Raw genomic sequence first — 18,710 nt, forward strand, 5'->3', positions numbered from 1 at the left:
AGAAATGACAGTGGTCAGACTACCAATACTGAAGGACAAGTGTTACAGAACTGCCAAGAAACAATATCTTAAAAGGATAAAAATAAGAATGTACAACAGCATTAATTGTTGGAAATTAATGCTGTTATACATTCTTATTTTTATCCTTTTAAGAAGTTGTGCATTACTTAATACACTGATACTGTATCATGCAATACAGCACTAAGTTCTACATGAATTCTTAGCTATGATTAGTGTAATGTAAAGCATCGGTGTCCTAAAAAGAGCTCCAACCTATGCTTCACATATACTTATTCTTGAGAAGCATACTCCTTACACATTCAGAAAATCATCTTAAATAGTCAGCTGCAGAAAGCACACCCTCAGCCATCATCAGAAACTCACTGATACATTGAAAAATCAAAGAAAACGTGACTTGTCTTACAGCCCTATCTGCAGCTGGTTTTTTGATGCTTACTGTGAATTTGGCTGTTAGTACGAAAACAGAAACACAATTACTTAAAGAAACTGGTGAACAGATTTTTAAACCTCAGAATATGAAGGTAACTTCCATTTTGCCAACAACTCCTAATTCTAACAGTTTTACAGTTAAGTAAATGTATTGAGTGTGTATAACAAGAATTTAGATCGCCGGAATAGGACTGCTTATCAACAGTCAAACAGAATTGTCTTTTAAGTCATGGCCCTGGTAAAGCTTGATTTTAATTTTGTTAAAAGATGCATATTGCTTTTAATTAAGCACTGATCAGTGTTTGAATAACATGAGTAAGATTATAGATCAGCCTATGTCATTTCCACTACAAAAATAACTTTCCAAGTGTTCCTTTGTAATTTTGCTACCACCATATGAAAAATCAGCTGTGTGGTACTATGACAAGTGAATATGTGTACTTAGTAACTTTTAAAAATAAATGTAGAGTGATGTCAGTAACAGTGCACCTGGATTCTTTTTCTTCAGTATGGAAAAGTTGCAAAACTAGAAACACCCTACACATACTTAGAAAGGTTCTCGATTTGGCATGCTTTTATTTCCTTTTCTCTTCCCTTCTTTCCATCTAATTCCTTGGTTTTTAGCCAGTGTAATGAAGAATTCTTTGCCTTCTTTACAGATAAAACAGCACACAGAGGAGTCATACTAACAGATGTATCAGTAAATTATTATATGTATGTTGTTTACATCTTCAAATATTTCTTACATTTGGCCACAGACTTCTCTCCAATTACCAGCTACACTGCTAACATAGGGTTCCTGAAGTAAATTGTGTTAGGAAGCTTTTCACTGATGACTGGAGTTTTTAATACTACCAGCTACCTAAAATGAGTATAGAGCTGTCCTGTTTTTTATATTATCAGCATAGAGAATTCTTCTTATTCCTTCAGCTAATGTCAGTTTGCAATGATTCTGGCAATCGGTACAAGGTGACACTTGCATCAGTTCCACTAGTCAAACTTACTTCAGGGTTGAGGTTGCTGACTAATAAAACGGAGTTTCCTGGAATACCAGGAATAGTCATGTGTCCAGGCACTGCTGACGTGGTGACCGTGAGAGGACCAAGTGCTCCAGGAACAGGCGGAATGGAAGGACCTGGAAGGGTATAAATAGCATCACTTGACATCTCAAAGTGGAAAATGTAGAATACAAAAGTAGGCAGTATTTGGAAAAAAAAAAAATCAGTATTCGATTTACAAATGCTTTTAAAGAATTTAGTTATTACTAATATCTGACCAATAAGCAGGAAGCACCTCCCTTTCAGAGAAAAAGAAATATTCAGCTACACAGACCCAAACAAAAAGGGACATAAATTGCAGACCAAGAAAAAAGAAAAATAATTCAGCATAAAAGTTTATCCTGTGCTAGAAAGGAAAAGATCTCAGTCTAAAAGACTATCTATTTCTCACTTGATAGCCAGAAAAGGGGAGACTTCCCTTTATTTGCTTTGAATGACATGGCAGTTTTATGACTCTTAGAAAAACAAATGCTTTATTTCTTCTCTTGCAGATAATCTTCACCATGGAATTTAAGTTTTTTGCTTATTGAAAGATACACTACATCAGCATATGGTTTTTATTACAAAAACTCATTTTACTGAGTATACATATGAGATAGAGAATTACAAATACTCAAATTAATACTGTGTTCTGATAGCTATATTAAAAAAAAAGACTCCGGACAGATGTATTCAGATGGGTTACTAGCCATAACTACAAATACCACATTTTTAGAAAACAAACTCACCTGCACCTTGAGGAAAGCCCAAGGCTGGGGCAAACCCAGGATGCCCTGTATATGATGGAAAGATGGTATTTTGGGTGGCTAGAGAGAACAGATACATCTAATTAAAGCAGATTTTGAAAGTTTTGGAAAACAGAAGAGATTTCAGCAATCAGAATCAGCTACCAGCATTGCTATATTGACTTTATCTGTGATTCCAGATGTTTATAAAATGTTTGGGTTAAAACTCTCATTGAAATACAAGACTATGTTTTACAAAGAATTTTCAGCTACTTTTGAAGGCAAATATTCTGGTCAGCCTCAACATTACTCTCTAAAACAAAGTCAGGGCAAAATATAAATTAGACAAGTTTGAATAGGAAAGCACAGCACAGATTAGTATCCATTAAAGTTAATGTGACTGTGTTCACTGGTTTTTATTCACACAATGGACATGTATTCTAGAAATTTTCTGCAAGTAAATATAGTCAAAGATGTTTTGCAGTGATGAGATACAACTCCTGAATATTTCTAAGATCAGTATAAGCTAAACAATACAAATATCTACAACTAATCTGAGATTCTGAATTTTACTAGCTGCTGAAATGCATGAAGTATACATATACAGCATTTTAAGGAGATGTACTTTCCCAGTTTGTGTAACTTTATAAATAACCAGTGTTTTTTATAGTTCCCCTGGAAATCACAAGCATTAACCAGATTTGGAATAGCAACATATGGAGAGTCCCAGTGTCAAAGATAGCTCAGTGATTTCCACATTAGTATGTGGAGTTAAGTGCTACCAGAATAGCACACAAAGCTGTGTTCTAAGAGGCAGTTAGATACAAGCTTGCGCTGTGGATTTGTTCATATGTAAACACACACCAGATTTTAATTTTTTTTAAATGGGGCATGTAATACCAGAAAACACATTCTACAAGCTTGGTAATATGTCTGTTTTACTACCAAAACCGCCACACCACTGACTAAAATGGAGCTACTAGCAAATGGTTATTGATAGGGATGATACAATACCATAAGAAGTATCTATTATGGATTACAAAAACAAATGGAACAGACACCACAGATCAAGTATTCATGAATAGTGCATCACATTACACCCTCTTATCTGTGGCAACAAAGTGTCTTTCATACAAAAAACTGAATACATTTATCACACCAAAGCAAGTAAATATGTTCTTGAAATACACACACCGGTGCATTATACTGACAAGTTCTGGCAATATATTTATTAATCACTTATTCACAATCCAAGAAAGGCAATGGAAACACTAATGAAGAAATAGATCAAGAGCTTTTATTCTGCCAAGTAAGACCTGCATGTTGCACCCTGATACCAAAATCAGGAATGTAAAAATTGTCAAACTGAGCTAATGCAGAAAGATCTGGAACTCCCTGTTGCCTTTTTTCATTTTTTGTTTTTTTAATTCATTTGCTTCATGGCTATCAGCCTAGCTTTCTAAGCAAGCTAATTCATGTATTTCTGCTTACGCTCACTGGATGCAAGAACTCTTTAAATACAAAATAGGCACAAAATCTGTTTGTTTATAGTGTGGTATCTTTTCCACAAAAAGTAAAAGAAAATTAAAGAAAAAAGAGAGGAAAAACAAGTTTCAAGAGAAGTTCAGTTTTGCTATTAAGATAACTTCTAGTCTACAGAAAAAAAAAAGATGTATTATTCTGAGAGTTACCAGTTTTATCTTATCATTCTACATCAAAACTACATCCACTAGTAATAACAGGTAGTGGAAGTACTCACATGACGTAGAACATCTTTTCCTAAGCCTCTCAGAGCATGCCAATGACAGTATGTGCATGTTGTCACCACTGACAGAAAGGCTATGAAGCCTATTTCTCCCTGTCTACAGCTATTTTGTTACTGGTTTTTTTTAATATTTGTGCAGCTGCTTCACTGTGAATGTACACAGACAAATTTTGGTACAGACATCAGACTATTCCAGCACTTCTTACTCTTACAGTAAAAGAAAACAAAGCTCCTAGCAATGAGAAGCTTGGAAGAACGAGGGGGAAAATATGGAGAAGTGTTCAAGTGTTATTCTCCAAAAGCATAGTTACTTCTGCCCTACAAGCAAGTGCAGAAATAAACTACTCTAATTGTACTTTTCCCTTCCACCGACATTTCAAAAAGTGCCAAGTCTAATTAATTTGAATGTATTAGACCTGTAACAGCACATTTCTGTAATCCTGTATGGCAAATTCCACCCTCCTCCTCCGCCTCAGACTATAATGAGAGTTGTTCATTACACAAAGATCCAAGGCCTGCCTTTAAGGGGAGCAGTAAAGACAAAAATCAAGAAAGTAGTGAGTGCAACTCACTTTCTTATTCTAATCTAAACTAACTAACTCAAGTATACAAAAAATTAATCCAAACCCACTATTTGCCCTAGTTGCCACAGAAAAGTAAAGGAAAATAGGAAATTATTCTCCCACCCTTTTTAGTGTGCTAATCCATTGGACAGCACTTAGATACCTATTAAACAGCTAAGACAGTTCTTAGCTGTGTATTATTGCTAATCATTGTCATTAGAGAGAGAAAACAATAGCTAAAATAGCTCAAATTGTGTTGTGAGCACTTCTCCAGTGTCACTTCAAGCAGACACTGTCTCCCCTATGCCAAAGTGGCTTCTAAAATTTAAGAAAATTTCTTAAATGTTATCTTTTAGAAGATGACTACAGACATATATAAGTAAGTACAGAATTTTGAATTTTCTTATAGTTTTGTCTCTTGCAGCATGCAACTATCCTAAAATATCAACAAATAGGAGTTAATACCCTTAAAACACTTCTTTTCAAGCAGGTTTAGGCAGACAGTGTCAACTCGTGGCGACTTCCATTCTGATATGCATTACCTGTACCAATGATACCATTTTACAGCATTTTAGTAGTATTTTGCAGCTTTTTTACACTTTAAATTTGCCCACGAGTATTCCTCATGTTATTGTTTTAGATATTCATTTATCATGACTTGGACTTCATACTTTCCATATAAATTTTACTGGACCTAACAAACAAAAAGGTTTGCAAAATGTACCCTTCTATGAACCTGGTATGAAGCCAGAGTATACATGTCACTTAAAAATTCTGATCTCAGTGTGTATTAAGCACTAGAGGTGAAGGTTTCTTACCAAAGGGAGTAGATAAGGATGCCTCCATGGTTCGCTGGCCATCACCAAAAGGAAGGTCAATGCGAGTGAAATCCCTGCTTTTGTCATTGTTGTACTTCACCGTTAGGTTAGTTAACTTGGAGAAATCAATACGCAGAGTGCAGCACCCAGTGTAGATACTATGGCCATCCAGAGACTGAAGAAAAATAATTACATTTTCAGAGATAAAACACACTGGCAGCCACCACTATAAGTTCGTATTTTTTATTGCAGCCTTTCAGTACTTGAAGGTGGCTATAAGAAAGATGAGGAGAGATCTTTAAGAAGGGCAGGTTGGGATAGGACAAGAGCCAATGGTTTTAAACTGGGAGGGTCGATTTGGATTAGCTATATGAAATAAGTTTTTTACAATAAGCACAGTGAAACACTGGCACAGGTTGCCCTGAGAGGTGGTCAGTACCCATTGGACAGGGCTCTGAGCAACCTGATCTAGTTGAAGGTGACCCTGCTCACTCCAGGGGATTGGACTAGACAACTTTTAAAGGCTCCTTCCAACCCAAACCATTCCACTATTATGCAGTTTTCACCTTGCAACTGTATCCAGACAGTAAACCACCTTCTGGTTTTAAAGTCCTCTTTCTAAAGATCAAGTAGAAAATTATGCTGCCACTATTCTTACCTAAACATCATGGGCAGTTCTAGTCTAGTCTTCTAGTTAGTATTGTATCACCTTGAGCCAACTGGACAAAACATAGCTTTAAGCATGACTTGGCTTCCTGTGTTTCTAATCTTACTTCTCTCCCACTCAACACACAGTATCAGATGGTAATAGGAATACTAATTTGGAAATTTTAACTGCATGAATTGACCTGTACATGAGGGACTCTCATGAAGGATCTGATGCACAAAGCCTGTGAGGAGTGCTGGAGGGAGCTGGGGGTGTCTGCCCTGGAGAAAGGGGGCACAGGGGAGACCTTAATGCACTCCACAGCTGCCTGAAAGGAACCTGTAGCAAAGTAGGAGTCAGTCTCTTCTCCCACGTAACAAGTGACAGGACAAGAGGAAATGGTCTTAACTTCTGCAACGGGAGTTTAGACTGGATACTAGGAAAAATTTCATCATCAAACAGATTAGCAGGCTTTGGCACAGGCAAGTATCACCATCCCTGGAGGTATTTAAACTATGTGCAGATGTTGTGCTTCAGGACATGGTTTAGGAGTGAACTTGGCATCATTTGGTTTATCATTGGACTCAATGACCTTAAGGTTCTTCTCCAATTTAAGTCCTCAGACTTAGGCATGGCTTCAAGTGAAACAACAGAGTAGATGGATTCTGTGCCCAAGAACACCCAGAAGAAGTGGTGCATAGCTGTGGGTGACGCACTGAGGCAGCGAACAGAGGCACCCATCGGCTGACCCGACCACTGGTCTTAAAAGGTCTCTAGTCTGCCTCTCTAGGACTTGAATCACAGGTGTCATGAAAAGATAGCTAAGGTTTTTCTACACATCTGACTATTGATTGCCTCCTGCTTTCTTTATATGAGAACTAAAGATGACTTGGATGAAGGGGCAGAGGCCTCCTCAGCAAGTTCACGGATGTCATAAAGCTGGGAGGAGCGGCCGATAGCCGAGAGGGCTGTGAAGCCTTTCAGAAGGACCTCGACAGGCTGGAGAGGTGCGCAGAGAAAAACTGTCTGAAATTCAACAAAGGCAAACTGAGCGCAGACTGAGGCCTGATCTGCTGGAAAGCAGCTCTACAGAGAAGGAGCTGGGGGTCCTGGTGGACCACAAGATGCCTGTGAACCAGCAATCTGTCCTTGTGGCCAAGAAGGCCATGGCATCCTGGGGGGCATTATGGAGAGCATTGCCAGCAGGTCAAGGGAGGTGATCCTGCCCTCTACTCAGCACTGGTGAGACCACATCTAGAGTGCTGTGTTCAGTTCTGGGCTCCTCAGCTCAAAAGAGACATAGAGCTCTTGCAGCAGGTCCAGTGTAGGCTTACAAAGATGATTAAGGGACTGGAGCATCTCTCTCACAAGGAAAAGCCGAGGGAGCTGGGCCTGTTCAGCCTCAAGAAGACTGACAAGGAATATTATCAATGATTTTTCTTTTGATAGACTCATGGATCTCTTGGTATATATGTTACACATGTGTTTGCACTTGATGATAGAATGCTGTCCTCTTCACTAAAGAGAGATGTCAAAGCTATTCATGTGCAATAAGAATGTTAGAATGATAAGAAATCACAAACTTAACAGTCAAAATATTCCCAATGGTTCCCCTGTCCCTAAGCATGGAAAAACCCCCCACCAAAGAAACAAACTCAAGCTGAATACACTACACTTACCATTTTGGCATAATATGCGTTCGTTGCATCAGCAAATTGGAGCAAGGCTTGAAATTGATTGTTCTTATGGAACATGACAATCTTCAAGACAAAGCCAAATTTAGAGAAAATCTGTTAAGGAAAAAACATGGGCTTTAAGAAGCAATGAATAATTCATGCACACTAAAAACTAGCATTTAATATTTCAAATAAATTTTTAAAACTATTTCTGTTGTGAGAGCTGAACAAAAATTGTGTGAACTCAGAATTTTGTTTAAGGTAAAAAAATAAAGAAGAGGCTACCAAAAATGGGAAAGGATAAAATTTCCTTGAAGATTCAGCGATGTCTAGTCAATTAAGAGCAGGGAAGGACAGTCCAAACAGGCATTTGTCCAAATGTGGATAATGAATCAGAGTGGAGATTTGAAAAACAGACTTTCACAAGTCACAGAATCACAGAACATGTTGAGCTGGAAGGGATCCACAAAGGTCATCAATTGAGTCTAATTCCCAGCTGTGCACAGGACACCCCAAGAGTCACACCATGTGCTTTGGAGCATGGTCCAAAGGCTTCTGCAACACTGTCAGGCTGGTGTTGTGATCACTTCTCTGGGGAGCCTGTTCCAGACCCCAACACCCTCCAGGTGAAAAACCTTTTCCAATCCAACTTAAATATCCCCCAACTCAGCTTCATGCCATTTCCTCCAGTCCTGTCACTGGTCACAAGACTGAAGAGATCAGTACCTGCTCCTCCCACTTCCCCTCTGAGGAAGTTACAACTGCAATGAGGTCTCCCCTCAGTCTCTTCTTCTCCAGGCTGAACAGACCAAGTTTCCTCAGCCACTCCCCATAAGGCTTCTCCCTCCAGACCCTGTACACTGCTGACTCATATTCAACTTGCCATTGACCAGGAAGCGCAGGTCCCCTTCCACTGGTCCTCTCCAGCCTCTTGTTCTCTAGCTTATACACGTTCCCCTTCCCTGTTCCAAGCTAGTTTAAAGCTCTGTCAACAAGCCCCACTAGCTCCTACGCTAGAACCCTTTTTTCCCTCCGAGAAAGGTTCATCATATCAGGTGTCAGTGGAACAGGTGTTGAATAGACCATCTCATGGTCAAAACCCCCAAAATTTATTCAAGTACACCACAGAGCCATCCACTGACCTAATGGATCTATTTATATTGATATTATTCCTTGTTGCTGGAAGTCAGTTGAGATGGGAACTGCAAACTACATTTCAAGGTATCCCCCTTTATGTTGTGTACATTAGGCAAATTCCACAAATCTGTTGAACAACAATACAACTTAAATAGCTGATGTGCTTATTAAGATCCACTGCCTAAATTAGAAAATGAAGAGGAAAGAAGCAAGACAAAGCCCTAGATCTGAACCTACCCCTATACTTTATAATCAAATAGTATTTGATTTATTGCAAACATAAGCATTTCAGAAATACTTTTAAAAGTTGAAATTAAATAGATATACATTCAAAATGAGAGTGTACACTACATGAAGGTGTCTACGCAAAATCAAAGCCACAAAGAGTGAAGACAAAATTAAAGCTAGGATATATCATGCACTTGCATGATATATGTCCAAGTTAACAATCAAAGAGGAAAGGTGAATTTGAGAAATACTACTAGTTTTCAAGCACACTGTTAGAATCAATGCAAAGTCAGGAAAGCAGAAACCCCTGAGAAATATTAAACTTGCAATGGAAAGAAAGGCCACAGGTAAGGATATGCATCTCTTGCCAGCCGCTTAGGCCTAGAGTCAACGATACAAGACTAATGTCCCAACCCTTTGTATCCAGTTTTTCCGTCTCTCAGAAACAAGATTCTAATGCTGCAGTCATCATTTAGTCATAGAAAACAGAACAGAAACTTTTTCACAGCGATTTAAAATTAGTCTTTGAGTTCCTGTTCATAAAGCACTTCCTCTTAAGAAAGGCCTAAATACAGCTTCTCAAGCTTTTCCGTGTTTATCCAGAAAACTTAACAGACCTTTTTAAGGTAATGAAATTTAATGTACTCCTTCCTGTTTGATTTTAAACCTAAACACACTGTATATATCAATTTTGTTTCTGCAAAGAAAACACTAAATTTTCAGCTTCTTATGATAAATATTTTAAGGTGAACTGTGGTTAAAAAAAGTTAATTTCTTGACAAGAAAGACAGCTTACAAAATACAATCTAAGTATGGGATGACAGCTGGCCTACTAGTGTTCCATAAGATGCTATCATTGTCAGTGAAAATACTAATTTCCATTAGCCTCACCACACAAAGTAAAAGTTAGATTGTAGCCATTGGGCACAAAGTGATACTTTAATTAGAGGAGACTCTCCCCTATTAAGAACTCCAAATACGATTCTGTTTCAAATATTGCTAAATTTTCTTGACATATTGGAAAAGTAGTTGAGTGAGGGCAATTCAAATACTGAAAATGTAGTTGTGCTGCACTGAAATAGACTAAAATAAAATGAAAGTAAATTAAAATAAATGTCCTTGTTGCTGTTGCACTGTTAGAACTAGTACAGCTCCCATAACCACAGGAGCTTGTATTCAGGTTATTCTGAATGCAATAATAATCCTAAGCAGCTGACACAGTATTTGCACAGGTTCAGTAATGAGTGAACAACACTCAAAGATACAAAAAAAAAGGTTTAGATCAAATTGCTACATCCAAGTGACAACTAATATGTATACTAGTTAACCAATGTCATGATGAGGAGACACAGAGAAACAGAAAATTTTAAGAGATAAGAGGAAAACTAGTGTTGCTAAAAACAACTATTGTTTGCAATCCTAGCAGAGCAGGAAAAAAATCTTCCCAGGCTGCAGGTTCTTACGAAATCATCCCAGTTATTTTAAATTGTATTATTTAAGAAACCCATATGTGTGGCAAAAATTACTACTAATTACAAAAGCTTCAAGTATGAAAAACTTTACAACATTTGTAAAGTATCTACAAATCCTCTGGATGCAAAGAAGTGGTCTCAAAGTTATTAAACTCAGAGCTTTCAACAGCATAGCCCAAATACCTAGCAGAAGTTACAGTAATGTCCTTCATAACTATAGCCTACCATTACTCTAGGCTTTCAGAGGTAGTCAAATACCATTCTAAAGATGAACAATCAAAAATATTTGTCCAAGAAATTTGCATATTACATCACTTGCTCTGAGTTATAAAATTGAATATAAAACCCTAAATATAATGCAAACCACAAAGGTTACTCAGCAGAAAGAGTGCTAAAATTTGGATTCACAAGTTCATAACACTCAATATTTCACTAACTTACCATGAGAGCAGAAGTAACAGTTCAAGTTTGTTGCTGCTTCCACAGCAAGGAACTAAACGAGACAACATGAAAATCAAAGTACAGAAGCCCTGTTTACTTGAACTTCATTTATTCAGAACTACTTCAAACCTAGATCCCTAAATTCAGGAAATAATTTTAAAGAGACAGTCCTCATTCAAAAGATTCAGGAACCACAGGTACTTAGAAAAATAAATTAATGGATTTACAGCAGCAACATTGGAACAGATTGTGACTTTTTTAAGCAATCCTCATTACCTGATACAGTATGTCTAAAGTGACAGGGTAAAAAACATTTTCAACAACGATTCGAAGAACAGAACCATGACTTGGAAGGACCCCACCTTCAGCAGCAAGAGCACTTGTAATACCCGCGTTTCCATGCTGCACAGCATTCACACCTTGCAATGCAGCTTGGGGTCTCTGAAATTAGGTCATAGCAGAGAGCACAATTAATTTACATACAAATTCTTCATACTGAAACAAAGTTCTCCTAAATGAAAAGCACATAAAACATAACTTCAAAACACGATTTTTCCTTCTTATTATTGTTTCAAATCATAACTCCTACTTTCCATGCCCCTCCCTTAACTAGTCAGTGTAATTCACAGACTTACAACTGGGTTTTTTCTACTTAAACTGCTGCTACTTTGTCATGTCATACAGACATGATTTTGCTTTGATTCTGTAAACTATTGTCATTCTAGACATTTTTCCAACAATATTGTTGATGACGATATTGTAACAGACTAACCAGTCAGCATACCAGAAACTATTTGCTCTGCTTTACTAGGAGTTCATTCTCTTCAGGAACTAAGGTTTCATGGGGATAAGCTTAAAAATGCACACCCTACTCTTCTGTCAGAGCCAAGCCATCAACCACAAAAAATAGGTTTAAATCCCACTCCTCAAACTCAATTTCTGTGATTACATGAGTCTCTACACTTGTTTTTCATGGGCTTTCCCGAAAAAGGTCTTCATACCTCCTGTGAGTAGCAGCACTACACAGAGATGTTCCTTTCCAAATGCAGTATTGTGACCTGAAGTCATGTCTCAGCTACTCTATTTCTTTGGAAGACAGACTAAACAGGGCACATAACACATGTTACCTAGCTTCAGAAAAATATAACCCTGCAAAATAATCTGTACTTCAGGCCTTAGCCTAGGCACTAGAACAGTAACAGTATTCAACTGCTCTACTAGGGTCTCTTTAAAATTTAGATAAAACTCAACTATAAGTGCCAAACAGCTTATTTTTAAAAGTAGACAGTGGTGTCATAGAAGAAAGCAAGTGCTACATACCAAGTTGAAAATACTTGGAAAGAGACCCAAGGAGTCTTATTTGCAAATATACATATGCTTTTCCTGAGGCTGTTTTGCAAACCACATCCTTAAAACAAAAATCTTGCTATTTATTTGGTTTTGCAGATCAGTGCTCTCACATGAGGAAAGATCCAAATAATATTTACCAGACTGACAGCTTGCAAGACTTCAGTGACTTTTGTGTCAGCACAAATGAATGATTTATGCTCAAATCACTACTATCAACATTCTTAGAGAGAAAAAAAAATCATGATATACACACCACAGTATATAATTTATGTATCTAAAAGGGAGGACAATTGAAATTCATCCAGGAATCCAAAAATCCAGTATAAACCCCTAGGGTACTCTGCTAGTGACTGGACCCCAGCTTTATGCCACTGGTCACAACCACGTTAGCCTTTCAAATCACCTCACAGTTCACGTAACTAGACTGCATTAATCAGTTCATCTATTGGGATGTTATTGGAAACAACACAAAGTCTTGCCAAAGTCAAGATAAACAATATCCTCCTGTGTCATCCACCAAACCAGTCATCTCATCATAAAAGGCCATCACACTGGTCAGGCATAACATCCTTTTAAAAACCTGTGCTGGACTATGACTAACCACTTTCTTCTCCTTAGAATGTTTGGAGATAGTTTCCAGAATGAGTTGCTCCATTCCCTTCCAAAGGACCAAAGTAAGGCTGATCAGGCAGTGGCTCCCCAGATCTTTCTTTTCATCCTTGTTGTCCTTCCTTAAGATAGGATAAGGAAGGATTTTCTTTTTTCTAGTCCTCAGTAGCGTCTTCCAACTGCCATGACCTTTTCAAGATTGTACAGTGGCCTTGCAATGACATCAACCAGCTCCCTCAGCATTCGCAGGTGTATCTCACTAGGGCCATAGACTTTTTGTTTATCCAATTAGTTTAAGTGTTCTCTAACGTGATTATTCTCTACTTCCTTCATCAAGACTTTCCCAGTGTTCTCATGTACTTGGTAATACCAAGGGCAACTCTTAACCACTACAGGCTGATGAGAAGGCTCTCAGTACTTCAGCCTTTCCCACCTCCTTTGTCCCTGCCCCATTCAGCAACAGGCCTATGTATTCCAAAAAAAAATTATAAAAATAAAAAAATAAAATTAAAAAAAAAAATCTTATTTCTACTGCTGATACACTTGAAGGAACCATACTTGCTGCTTTTCACATCTCTCATCAGAGACAACTCCATGTGGCCTTTGACTTTCCTAACCATATCCCTGCATGTTCAGATAATGCCCCCTCCTGGGGCACCTGTCCATGATTCTAACTTTTCTACGCCTCTCCTTTACATTTCAGCTTAGTCAGGAGCTCCTTGTTCATACAAGCAGTCCTCCTGCCACCTTTGCTTGATTTCATGGTTATGACGATGAACTACTTTTGAACTTGAGCTCCTCCCCAGTAATTTTACAGATATTGAGAAGTCCCTGTCTGTAAGAAGTTACTGAAATTATGTATTTCAGATTTTGTCTACTGGTATAGTGAAGAGTAGCCTGTTTATTTACTAGTGTTGTGGCTTAACCCTAGTATGCAGCGAAGTGCCACTGCTCAGTCACTTTCCCTTAGCACAGTGGAAGAGGGAATTGAATAGTGGAAGTGAGGAAACTCATGGGTTCAGTTACAGACAGCTGAACAGGCAAAGCAATAGCTGCACATGCAAGCAAGGCAAAACGAGGAATTCCTTTACTACCTCTCATGGGCAGAGAGGTGTTTAAAAATTTCCAAGAAAGTAGGACTTCACTGAGCGTAACAATTACTTGAAAGAAAAAGGCCACAAGTCTGAAGATCCCTCCTTCCTCATTCTTCCCCCAGTTTCCAATGCTGAGCCCAACATCATATGGTGTGGGACATTCCCTGGGTCAGCTGCAATCAACCGTCCTGGTTGAGACCCTTCCCATCTTCTTGTGCACTCTCATTGGCAGGGCAATGTGAGAAGCAGGAAACGCCTTAATACTTTCTGTCACAAGCTGATAAGAGGAAACTTAACTCTGTCCTAGCCAAAACCAGTACACAACTCATACAATTATATCCTGTTAAATAGAAGTATTATACTTACAGCCTGATTATGTTGATTGTCAGTCCTAAGTTCTTTGTAATTGGAATACTGAATATAAACCGGCTGATTGTGGAGGTGAGGTGCAGCAGGAGTGTAGTAGTTGACCATAGAAACAGCAGCATCTACAGAAGCCATTTCCAAAAATGCCTGCAAACAATACATAGCTGATTTCAATGCTGTTTTTGTTTACAAGAGAGAACAAAGCATCATTTTTTCCCAATCCCAGTCTCACTAGAAAAAGATGATATAAAAGTACAGTACTAATTTGCACAGCATTAGAATGCATTTGTGTGTGCATGTTTATGGGGCTGTTTTATTCCATTTATGGGTTTTCTTAGAAAATTTTACATTTTAAGTACACTATGTCATTTAAGAAGACATGGAATAAGTATGGCATATGGGCAGCCATGCTGCTAAGCATACCACACTGCTAATCAATTTGTTAAATTCCTGAAACCAAGCATTATTACCTAGGTAGCTGATATGCATACTGATTGAAGAAGTTGAAACAGAACATTAAACATCCATCAGTTTATGCATTGTATTAACCCGGCTCAATGCTCTAGACAATTTTTTGAATGAACACTTATTACTTTTAGGATTTCTGTGTTTCTTCACGATGCAAACTACTCTGTCACATCTAATGGGATTAAACAGATGTGCTTAACATGGATGTTAGCAATTCAAGTAGGCAGGCTCTTTGAAGACATATATCATCAATAGTGACAATGAAGTTCTTTATCATCTGTATGCTCTTACAGAAAGTGGTTATCACATTTAGCAATATTATTAACAAATTTCTAGTTCACTATTTAATCTAAAAGCATATTAAAAACTTAAATTTCATAACATCCTTTCACATTTAAAAATATTAAAATCCTCAGCTATCAATGAAATATTTAGACATTGTTGCAAGCATTTCAGTCAACCACAAGATCAAAATTGTCATAACATGAAACACACCTTCAGCGTTGCTCTAGTAAATGAAACATTGAAAACTACATACCTGACCTTTTCCTCTTAGCATCAAGAGATTGGTTACTTTGCCAAAAGGGAGGCCTAATGAAACGACTTCTGCTCCAGTAACACCACTTGGAATTTGACGAATATGAAGGACACGTGAAGGGGAACATGGCGATCTGTTTCCTTTACTTTTTTTCTTCTCATTATCTAAAATATTTTAGGGAGGGAGACAGACAAGCAAACAAGACAAACACATTGCACAGTGTACTTATCAAAACCTAAAGGAGAAACTGCTGCCTCAGCATTGACACTGACTTAGGTATAGCCCTTTGAATCCTAAGAAAGACATTTCATATCTAATAAAGGGACAGTGTAAGAAGACATCATCAGCTATTCCAAATCTTGATAGCAAGGGGATGGTGTGATATGTTTGGCTTTGCTTTGGACTGTTTGTTTATTTTCTGGTGATTTGGTTTTGGTTTACTGCTGTTTTGGCTTTTTTTATTAATGGAGGCCAGTAATTTCTCCCCAAATGACTACATAAGATATTTATAAAATGTTAGTTGCATAGAAGAGGGGCAAGTCATAATTGGGAAGTAATACATTAATTTTTCTTTTATCACCAGCTTATGTTTCTGTGACTGAGTTGCTAATGAAAGGTTTGGGGTTTGTTTTTATTTTATTAAAGAAAGCCTGCTGTTCCAAACTATTTTCAGTTTTCAAAAGTCTTTGAAAAAGATAGACAACATGAAATCCAGACAAACTCTCAAGTCTTCCACTCCAACACATTGCCAGAAGGGGGGTTTTTCTGAACAAATGCCTATTTGGATACTTTTAAGTGGCCAATTTGGATTGGTAAGTGACCAACGACTACACTTCAAAAACGTTACTCAGTATCCTTGAGTCAAGCAGAACACCACATCTAGAATAGGCATACTGTTCTAGAAGCAGTTGCAATGGAGGCAATGGAGGCTTAACACCTAATCTGTTGCATTTAGCTTTCCAAGAAGAAACACAAAATATTGGGAAGAAATTTCTGTATGAGCTTTATAAGATATTTCAGATTTTGCTGTAGGTTTTACATACAGCCTAAGGCTGAGAACTGGTTCATACAAGTCATTCTACATCAGGATGTTTACAGAGGGTCTTTTTATTAGTGGAAGCCTGTAAAATTTCAAGTTGGATGATCAAAGCCCCAACCACACCACACTTAAAAATTCTCCCACTTACAAAACTGAAAATTCTGTTATGCATTGATTTTGTCATCAAGAAATTTTAAATGGCTTCATGTCCTCTGCATGCATTCTGAAAAATGTGAACTTTAAGACAAACATGAACATATTAAACACATATCGGTACCAAGCCATGACAGGACATATTACTGGTAGAGTCTAACAACCTATTTTGTTACATTTCAGGTTCAAAATGGACAAGATGTCCTTGACTTATACTAAGTCAAGGAATGCTTGACTAAAGAAAGCAGGAAATGAAGCCTAGTATGAATTTTTCCTTAAGTTTAATACGACAGGCTCTTGCAGAAGCAGTATCTTCTGGGTTCTGATACATTGTCAGAGGTGACAAAATAGAGCAAACTCTTGAAATGCTTCTTATCTTGTGAAACTTCAGCAAAGTTACTAAATGAGCAATAAAAGCTGGCACATCTCAAATATAAAACCTCAGTTTTTTAAACCATGCTTCTTTATCCAGCTGTGGTTTGATACAAATTTTGATGCAGAGTGATAATCATCTGTATCTTCCAGCATCTAAATTTCAAAATTGATTCAACAATTCTTTAAAGCATGCCAAAGGCGATCACCTTTTCTGAATTTTACACTCGAGTAAAAGTAAAAAATGCTTTCAGACAGACAAAAAGAAGCCGTATGAACAAAATGAAATTTGATTCCTGATGTACAATGGCCAGTTCATTACAATTGCAATTCATGACCGGTACAAATGTATTCCCTGAGTAGCCTGAGATGGGAGGTACAAACCCAAAACCCCAATGAAAAACTAATGCTGCAGCTGAAAGCAGCTGTATTAGGTAAACAGATATATTTTGATAGAGATTATATTTAATTTTAGAGTTATACAGTTATTAATGAGAATGTCTCCTAATAAATCCCAAAATTCCCAAACACCTCTATATTATTTTAAAGTTTAATATCATTTAGACATCTTGGATACCACTGTAAAGGATCAGTCATGGCACTGTTAATTAATGATATGTATTTCAGCAATTACATTGCTGAGCTATAAGCTAATGCTATTTCAAGCCAAGCAGAAACATTTGGACATCACATTGAATTGATCAGCATAAGTACAAACAATCTGACACATGCAAGTCAAAGAAATCAAAAATAAAAATCTTCAAGTTAGCTCCCTAGACTCCTCCTTCTTCCCAACCAAAAATAAAGCAAGTCTTAGATACTTATCAAGTGGTCATCTGCTCTGTCCTTTGACCCAGTATAAAATAAGCTATTTGGAAACCACTGCTGACAGGCAATTGTCTATGTCATGATTTAGTTAATTTATTTGACATAAAGTTAACTCATGCAACCATTGGTCATTAACATTCTAAGTACACCTAATGCTGAAAGTAATACTAACAAAAGCAGTACCCAGTTTTCTCTCACTTTCAAGTTCTCGTCTGATCTCAAACTTCAGGTAAACATACACACACAAAACAACAAAGCAAAAAAAAAAACACAGAGAAAGAACAATCAAAGAACTTAAATTTTTTTTTTTTTTTTTTTTTTTTTTTTTTGTATACCTGTAGCTGGAGTAGAATTGCTCATGGTAAAAAGTCTGTTACTGACACCAGAAGAAGCTTGTCAGGACCACACTAAGAAATAAAAGACAAGATTACTAGTACAAGCTGTTACAGAGAAAGCTCAATATAAAAGTGCAACAATTCCCTTTACTTATTCTTCCCAAGAACACCCCCTTCCTACATACATTATCCACTATTGCCAGGAACTTATTTTTCAGGAAAAGAAATGCTAACAACATAACTTTTTCACATGTCTCAAGAAATTAGCAAATTCAAAAGTGTTACACTTCACAGTAAAATCTATCCCACTACATCTCACTTTTTAAAAGACCAAGAATAACAAATGCTTATTAAAAGAAATGAGCTGGCTGCAGGCTCTGGGTCTGCAATACAAATGCACAGCCACACAGGTGAAGTCTGCATTTGCAACAGGACACATGGGACCTTGAGCAAAACTAATTTGAGACATATTTAAACATACCCATGACACTTTAAAAAAAAAAACCCTGGTTTTCAGTACATTTTTTAAAAATACTTACGACTTACCATCAAATTCTTAGGTCAAAGATCGAAGTACTT

The 18,710-nt window shown here is 37.4% G+C and overlaps 1 protein-coding gene across 7 annotated transcripts in view; it reads right to left on the reverse strand.

Annotated features, from left to right (window-relative positions):
- PTBP3 (polypyrimidine tract binding protein 3) overlaps positions 1 to 18,710 on the reverse strand; it is a 49,264-nt gene that overhangs the window by 16,011 nt on the left and 14,543 nt on the right. For 4 of the 7 annotated variants that reach the window (XM_082301240.1, XM_082301238.1, XM_082301236.1 and 1 more), the window contains exons 3-10: positions 18,132 to 18,203; positions 15,405 to 15,568; positions 14,399 to 14,545; positions 11,256 to 11,420; positions 7,705 to 7,815; positions 5,380 to 5,554; positions 2,237 to 2,314; positions 1,455 to 1,585 (exon numbers count right to left, since the gene is read on the reverse strand). In XM_082301240.1, the coding sequence (XP_082157366.1) occupies positions 1,455 to 1,585; positions 2,237 to 2,314; positions 5,380 to 5,554; positions 7,705 to 7,815; positions 11,256 to 11,420; positions 14,399 to 14,545; positions 15,405 to 15,568; positions 18,132 to 18,156 (996 nt within the window). In that variant the 5' untranslated portion in view covers positions 18,157 to 18,203. The remainder of the gene's footprint in view (positions 1 to 1,454; positions 1,586 to 2,236; positions 2,315 to 5,379; positions 5,555 to 7,704; positions 7,816 to 11,255; positions 11,421 to 14,398; positions 14,546 to 15,404; positions 15,569 to 18,131; positions 18,204 to 18,710) is intronic. The other 3 variants (XM_082301242.1, XM_082301241.1, XM_082301237.1) reach the window with 3 other exon arrangements.

This window comes from Coloeus monedula, assembly GCF_965178545.1.
Source record: "Coloeus monedula genome assembly, chromosome: Z".
Taxonomy (NCBI): domain Eukaryota; kingdom Metazoa; phylum Chordata; class Aves; order Passeriformes; family Corvidae; genus Coloeus; species Coloeus monedula.